Source organism: Mandrillus leucophaeus, unplaced genomic scaffold (assembly GCF_000951045.1).
Source record: "Mandrillus leucophaeus isolate KB7577 unplaced genomic scaffold, Mleu.le_1.0 Scaffold100, whole genome shotgun sequence".
Lineage (NCBI taxonomy): Eukaryota > Metazoa > Chordata > Mammalia > Primates > Cercopithecidae > Mandrillus > Mandrillus leucophaeus.
The window spans coordinates 5,536,803-5,545,347 of NW_012098099.1; the positions used below are offsets into that span (position 1 = coordinate 5,536,803).

The window sequence follows — 8,545 nt, forward strand, 5'->3', positions numbered from 1 at the left end:
CATTTTTTCCTTCATTTTAACCTTCGTGAATCTGACAATTATGTGTCTTGGGGTTGCTATTCTGGAGGATTATCTTTGTGGTGTTCTCTGTATTTCCTGAATTTGAATGTTGGCCTTGTTTGCTATGTTGGGGAAGTTCTCCTGGATAGTATCCTGAAGAGTGTTTTCCAACTTGGTTCCATTCTCCTGATCACTTTCAGGTATACCAATCAGACATAGATTTAGTCTTTTCACATAGCCCCATATTTCTTGGAGGCTTTGTTTGTTTCTTTATTCTTTTTTCTCTCTAACCTTGTCTTCTCACTTTATTTCATTAATTTGATCTTCAGTCACTGACAACCTTTCTTCCACTTGATTGAATCAGCTATTGAAGCTTGTGCATGCATCACAAAGTTCTCGTGCCATGGTTTTCAGCTCCATCAGGTCATTGAAGGTCTTCTCTACACTGTTTATTCTAGTTAGCCATTTGTCTAACCTTTTTTGAAGGTTTTCAGTTTCCTTGCGATGGGTTTGAACATGCTCCTTTAGCTCGGAGAAGTTTGTTATTACCGACCCTCTGAAGCCTACTTGTGTCAACTCGTCAAAGTCATTCTCAGTCCAGCTTTGTTCTATTGTTGGTGAGGAGCTGCAATCCGCTGGAGGAGAAGAGGCCCTCTGGTTTTCAGGATTTTCAGCTTTCCTGTTCTGGTTTCTTCCCATCGTTGTGGTTTTATCTACCTTTGATCTTTGATGTTGGTGACCTACAGATGGGGTTTTGGTGTAGATGTCCTTTTTGTTGATGTTGGTGCTATTCCTTTCTGTTTGTTCGTTTTCCTTCTAACAGTCAGGTCCCTCAGCTGCAGGTCTGTCAGAGTTTCCTGGAGGTCCACTCCAGACCCTGTTTGCCTGGGTATCACCAGCAGAGGCTGTGAACAGCAAATATTGCAGAACAACAAATATTGGTGGCTGATCCTTCCTCTGGAAGCTTTGTCCCAGAGGGGCACCCGCCTATATGAGGTGTCTGTTGGCCCCTGCTGGGAGGTGTTTCCCAGTTAGTCTACACAGGTGTCAGAGACCCACTTGAGGAGGCAGTCTGTCCATTTTCAGAGCTCAAACAATGTGCTGGAAGAGCCACTGCACTCTTCAGAGCTGTCAGACGGAGACGTTTAAGTCTGCAGAAGCTGTCTGCTGCCTTTTGTTCAGCTATGTCCTGCCCACAGAGGTGGAGCCTATAGAGGTAGTAGGCCTTGCTGAACTGTGGTGGGCTCCGCCCAGTTTGAGCTTCCTGGCTGCTTTGTTTACCTACTCATACCTCAGCAATGGTGGACGCCCCTCCCTCAGCCAGGCTGCTGCCTCACAGTTCGATCTCAGACTGCTGTGCTAGCAGTGAGCAAGGCTCCATAGGCATGGGACCTACTGAGCCAGGCATGGGAGAGAATCTCCTTGTCTGCCAGTAGCTAAGTCCTTGGGAAAAGTGCAGTATTTAGCATGAGTGTCCGGTTTTTCCAGGTGCAGTCTGTCCCGGCTTCCCTTGGCTAGGAAAGGGAAATCCCCCCACCACTTGTGCTTCCCGGGTGAGGTGATGGCCTGCCCTGCTTTGGCTCACCCTCTGTGGGCTGCACCCACTGTCCAACCAGTCCCAGTGAGAAGAACCAGGTACCTCAGTTGGAAATGCAGAAATCACCTGTCTTCTGCATCGATCATGCTGGGAACTGCAGACCGGAGCTGTTCCTAGTCGACCATCTTGGAACAGATCCCTAGCAAATTCTTAAGTATACAATTTAGTATTGTTACTCATATGTCTTATGCTGTACAGTAGGCATAACAAGCATGATCAAAATAAATTAATTTTAATTGCACACAACACATTTATCTTCATGTAAAAATTACTGCCTTGCATATAAGTTCCTGTGGTGGTCACACCACTGGTCTAACTCCCATAACTAGAAGTGAGGTCAGATGTCAAGTTTGGTGTGAGGTTTTGCAAATAATTGTTTATTTTTCCTAGAGTTTTCTTTTGTGTGTTCTCTCTTTCTGCTCCTCTCTTTCAGTACACAGCATCTAGCACTGTTTTGAGTTTTTGACTTTAATGTCATTCTGCGTGGATTTTTGTGCATGTTGTTTTTGTCACTCAGCATACAATGTAGATATGTTCATGTTGATGTGTATTACTGCCCATGGCTCTACCACTTCCACATTGAGAGGCAGGCTATATAGCATTTGAGGGCGCTGGAGCTAGACCCAAACTGTATGGATTCAAATCCTGCTCTTGCACTTACTAGCTGTGACCTTGGGCAAATTACTTTCACTCTTGGAACAACAATTGCCTTACCTGTAAAATGCAGATAATAATAGAGCCCACGTCACAGAGATATTATGAATATTAAAATATTTAATATGTATAAATCAGAATCATGAATGACACCTAGTATGCAATCAATAAACATAAGCTACTGAAACTTCTTCCATAGACTAGTTAACCATTCCTCCACTGAGACACGCCAAGGTTAGCAATGAATTCCTGCTACTGTAGGCAATGCCATGATATATATCACATATATATACATGCACACATGTGGGTGTTTCTCCAGAGCACATACCAGGAAGTCATATCAAAGGGCTGCACATTTTATATTTCAATAAGATGTGTTTACTTATACCCCTGTCAATAGTAAATGAAATTACCCTATTTCACCCCACTTCTTGTAGATCCTTGTTGACGTTAATCATATTTATCCTAAAATTCTGCTACCTCTATTAAATTTGCTTCCCTAGATGCAAATTGTGTGGAATGAGATTTTAAATGTATTATCTGTTTTCTACAGTTTGGATTTTGTCATTTTTTAAATAACATTTGATTGCACCTCATTTTTGTGGTCAAGATTTTTTGTTAGGTTCTTTATCAGTTTTCAAAGTTATCTGGAGGAAGGGAGGACAGGTTGCTAAACACTCGCTTTGTATTTGCTTTCAGGGTATATGGAGGAGAGTTGTCTCTGATTGTGGGCAGAGCAGTAGGCAGCTAGTCTTGTGAATATGTACCCACCCTTCCTCTAGGGCATTACTGCTCCCCAGGGCCCCACTCTGCCAGGGAAACTTGCTGTGATTAATTAAAATCCAGGGAAACTTGCTGTGATTAATCCTCTGTGTTGTACTTAAAAAATCACCTTGTCAGTTGCCTCAGTTCCTCTCCTGCACTCCATATTTATGCAGCCTGTTCAGGAAGTGCTCTTAAGGCCTCCCATCCCACTTCAGCATCTCCTGGGAGTTTTGTGGGCTGTGTGGTCTCAGCCTTCCCCCTGACCTATCTGCTTCCTTTTCTTAGGGATCCCTCACCATTTCTGGATCAAGGAGAGTTTCCTTTTTTGTTGTTGTTTTTTTATCAATACAATGATCAATTTAAAATGTCTTTCTGATTATTTCTATGGTTTTGGATAAGGAGGACAAGGTGTTTGTCTCTGGAAAATCAGAAGTTAGTGTGGGAGAGTTTGTTTTTTTGGACAGGTATGCATGTCAACACTGCTCTAGAGGAAAAAGACGGAAGCAGCAGCATCAAGGTAAATGGTCACAAAGTGGGTCAGTAACCCACCTTCCTTAGTGGCTCTGGGCTGTCCATGGGAACCATCAACATTTTTTCAGGCATCTAAGTTTTCTTTTATACATCTTTTTGAACAATCAGACCCATGAAATGAGGAAAGAGGTGGAAGAAGAAAATGAAGAGAGGAGAAGAAAGAGAAGGAAAGAGGAGGAAGATCACTATTACGAAGAGTAAAATATTAGTGAAAACAATCCTACCCTCACACAAGGACAATTCTTTATGAAAGATCACCTGGTCAAGCCAACTTACCTCCTTGATGGAACTTCATGGGGTAGACGATGGCATGGTATCTGTCTATGCTGAGGGACACCAGGACGTAGGTAGAGGCGTAGAGCAGCACAACCTAAAGAGAGAAATGAGAGGAAGCTCATGACTTCAAAGAGGTGAGGAAATGCACATAATGGAAAGAATAGCACCTTGTGTTATTTAGAAACCTGAGAGGTGAACCAAAGAAAGAGTGAGTGTTGGGTTACAAAGGGAAATAACTCTCTTATATGGACAAGAGAAAGGGAAATACTGGATGGAAGAGGGCAGTTTCCCAGCAAAGACCCCACCTTCAAGCCTGGAAACCAGTGGTCCTAAATGAGAGCAGGTATTCCTGTTTTTGTGCCCAAAAAGTTGCCTTTTGGCCAGCCACATGCCCCTATCCTGTACCCATATAAACCCCAAATCCCAGGCTCCAGGAGGAGATGAGCAGACGAATAGCAGAATGGCATGGCAGAGAAGGAGAGAAGAGAAGGAGGGTCTGAACACCAAGAGGAGTTCAGCTGGGGACAATCAGAGAGGAGATTGGCCCTGGATAGCCAAACTCCAGGGGAAGATCATCTTCCCACTCCATCCCCCTTCCAGCTCCCCATCCATCCCACTGAGAACCACCGCCACCACTCAATAAAACTCCTGCATTCATCCTTCAAATCTGTGTGTGACCTGACTCTTCCTGGACTATGGACAAGGACCTGAGGACCAAGAGGGTACTGAGCTGATTACTACTTAAGCCATCTGCAGGCGGCAGAGTTAAAACAGCACTATAACACTGTGGCTTCAAGAGTCGTAGGCACCCACCCCAGACACTACTGTGGGGCTGGAGTTCAAAGTGCTTGCCCTGGCTCCTGCACCTACCCTTCTGTGTGCTTCCCCTACTATAAGGAGTTTGAGCTTGAGGCAGCTGAACAGAGAGCCATACCCTTGTCCCATGTCCTGTGATGGATGGACCAGGGAACTCTCCCTTTTCATCTCCACACCAGGAGGCAGATTTTGGTCCCTGGTGCTAGAATTTGTACTGCTGGCCATGATGACTGAGAATGCTTCCAGTTCTTTCTTGCTCACTTATTCCCTTGGCCTCTTGGAAACTCCATATTTCAGGATCAGCCCTTGACATTTGCATGGTACATTTGTTTGTAATTGACTTTTAAAGCTAAACTAATTTTTTTCTGCCACAATTGACATTCCAGAATAATTAGAAACAAAAGTTCAGTTGTCTTTTATCAGTGGGAGTTGAGAGATGATAGAAGGGTTCCGGTTTTAGGGAGCCTATGTGTGGTATTGAATCATTTATCATCAACAGCACTGACACCATCAGAAAGCTCCCCTTTTTCATCCACTTCATTAGGCTCAGGCTTTGGGTCTCCTCTTCCTTCCCACTGTCTCTTTTATTAACTTTATCCACACCTTTTAATTATCTGTGTACAATCTTTTTTGCATAATTAGAAAAGGAAATTGGGATTTAAGAAGTTAATTTCTCTTATGTGAAGAGTATATTTAGAATGTGATTAAATGCAATATATTTGAAGGGATGATCAAGGTGGACATTTTTCAGGTAACTTGGAGCCTCATTTCTACCAAGAGTTTGGCTGTATCTCTGTTTTGTAACATTAAGATCAAATCCAGAGGGAGTAGGAGAGTAACTTGTAGACTGAAGTCTAACGGAGAGCATTTACTTCACTTTCTTCTTGGCAATTACCTTTGTTCTGAATTCATGCCTTTTTGTTCTTTCTCTGGATCAGACAAATGACAATCAAATACATTGTTGTTCTTTATTGTTTGTTATTTCCACAATGCATCTCAGCACTAATGTTGTGAAAGGCAACATAGGGAGGAGGTTCTGGGGAATGATTAGAAATTCAAGGCTTATAAGAAAGAATGAGATAATGTGCTTTGCAGGGACATGGATGGACATGGATGGAGGGCGTTATCTTCAGCAGGAACAGAAAACAAAATACTGCATATTCTCACTTATAAGTGGAAGCTAAATGATGAGAACATATGATACACAGAGAGGAAAAACACACACTGGGGCCTATAGGAGGGTGTAAGGTGCGGGGAGGGAGAGGATCAGGAAAAATGACTAATGAGTATGAAGCTTAATACCTGGATGATGAAATAATCTGTACAACAAACCCCCATGACACAAGTTTACCTGTGTAACAAACCTGCACATGCACCCCTGAACTTAAAATAAAAGCTAGAAAAAAGGTTAAAAAAAAGAAATTGAAGGCTCCCATGAAAACTATAAGGAAAAATTATTTATTGGGAAAAAGTGATAAATAGAGAAAGAGAAAAATGAATGACCAGGTTTAAGAAAAAAAAATCGATCGTCTACTTAGACAAAACTGGGGTTTCTACCTGTGATCCATGAATTTAGAATTATTAAGGCTGGCTACAAACAGAAGAGGAGGTGGCATCAGAGAAGGATGAAAAAGAAAGCACACAATGGCAGAACCCTGTGGGGTGGAACATCATGGTGAGAAGGTTATAAGGATCTTGGGGCTCTGCAGCTGTCTTGAGGGAGGTGACAGGCACAGTTCAGAATCTGAGTGAAAGGAAAAGCCACAAACAAGAGTGTCCAGAAGAGCAGTCAATGTTGATAAAAAGATGCCGACTTTGAGATACAATCAAAAGAGTATTTAATTTCAGAGATCAACCATCTTCAGGCATTTAAGGCAGGGTAAAAAAAATTGAAGGTTACCTAAAGGAAATGCATCTTAAATTATCATGCCTCTTTCCCACAAAACTTAATGCCAGAAAATAGTAAAACAACATGTTCAGAGTTTTGAAAAAAATTATGATCCAAGAACTTTGTAAATATAATTTCTGTGCCAAGGCACAGAACAATTTTCTCAGATATATAAGAAGGAAGAAAATATAACATTATATACTCTTCCTGGCATACTTCAGCTAATTGAGAATTGAATCAAAAATAAAACTTCAAGAAGAGGAAAGAGCATAGAATAATAACAACTATGGTAAGCAATGAAGTTAGAAACACATGAAATGCTTACAAAATAGTTATAAATATGATTATGAAACATTTCAGGAAAAACTTAAGGGAGTTGAGTGAAGGGACAGAGTACAAAAGACATCATGTTCAATTTTGTTATGTATTTTGGGTATCTCTTTTGTTTTTTACCTTGATAGAGATATATTAAAGCTAAAAGTTAAAGATAAGCTATGATAGAGTGAAATAAAAATGAAGAAATTTTAATCATCTTCCTATGGTGGCTATAACAAATTATTATAAACTTGATGGCTTAAAACAACATAAATTTATTCTCGCACAGCTCTGGAGACCAGAAGTCCAAAATCAGTTCTACTGGGCAAAAATAAAAGTTTGGCAAGGCCGTGATTCCTCCAGAGACTCTAGGGGAGAATCTGTTCCTTGCCTCTTCTGGCTTCAGGTGACTGCCAACAGTCTTTGGCTTGTGACCATATCAGCCCAAGCTCTGCCTTTTCCTCTTCTGTCTGTGTGTCACGCCCCCTTCTGCCTCCCTCTTGTGATTGCATTTGCGACTCACTGGGATAAACCAGAATAATCTCCCAGTTTTAAGATCTTTAACTTAATTACATTTGCAAAGTTCCCTTTTCTTATATAAGGTAACATCACAGGTTCCAGGGATTAGAATATGGATTTTGTGGGGGGTGGGGAGGACTTTTTTCAAGCCTACCACAGTTGATAATCAAATAAAAAGAAAAAACAAGTAAATAGCAAAAAAGAAACAAACAAAAACCCTTTAATATAGAAAGACTAAACTCAGGTAACTGAAATAACACCAAACCGAAACACTATCTGTCACAATACATGTGAATGACTTAAGCTCTTTCATTAAGAAAATAACTTGTTTTAAAACTTCCCTAAGATCCAATTATATACTGTTGAAAAGAGAAAAATTTAAAACCACATCACTTAGATATCTAAGTGTGGAAATAGAGGGATGGCCAAAGGTATATCAAGCAAGTAAAAATTAAAGAAGGCATTCATTACAACACTGCTATTAGACAAATTAAATTCAAAGCAAACAGCATTTCATGTGATAAAGGATTGTTTATATTGATAAAAGATACAACACATGATGGCAATAGAATATTCACAAACTTATATGTAACAAGTAACATAACACTAAATATATAATGAAATTGTTCAAAGTTTTACAGAAGAATAAACAAAAATATATATAGAGAAAAAATAGACTTCATAACATAAGAATAATATGCATCACTGTAAAATATCTGGACATTTCAAAAATTGGCAATATACTAAACTACCAAGGAAAAAAAACCCCTCTCAATAGCTCTAAAAAGTAGGACTTACGCAAATCACATATTCAAAACAATGAGCAATGAAGCAGAAATTAGTAACATGCTTAAAAAAAAATACCACTTGGAAATTTAAACACCCTCATAATTAACTCGAGTCAAGAAGGAAATCAAAGTACAATTATAGTCAATTCATAAATGTCAACAATGAAAACTCTACACATCAACAACATATGGGATACCATTCGGAGAACAGATGGCAGCTCGAGGACATATGTCTGAATTCTCACTACCCCACCCCTTAATTCTGACAGAAATGACCTAGGAAATATAAAACTAAAGAAAATCTTGCACAGAGAAGTGAGACTTAAATGCTGGAAACAGAGAAATTTTACTTAGAAAAATGCCAGATTGGATTCATATAAAGGAGGATCCCTGGAC

The 8,545-nt window shown here is 40.3% G+C and overlaps 1 protein-coding gene across 5 annotated transcripts in view; it reads right to left on the reverse strand.

Annotated features, from left to right (window-relative positions):
- Positions 1 to 8,545, reverse strand: part of NPSR1 (neuropeptide S receptor 1) — a 284,313-nt gene that overhangs the window by 75,135 nt on the left and 200,633 nt on the right. For 3 of the 5 annotated variants that reach the window (XM_011973102.1, XM_011973089.1, XM_011973094.1), the window contains exon 4: positions 3,824 to 3,917. The exons of the other annotated variants lie outside the window; for them this stretch is intronic. In XM_011973102.1, coding sequence (XP_011828492.1) covers positions 3,824 to 3,917 — 94 coding nt within the window. The remainder of the gene's footprint in view (positions 1 to 3,823; positions 3,918 to 8,545) is intronic. 5 annotated transcript variants of the gene reach the window in all.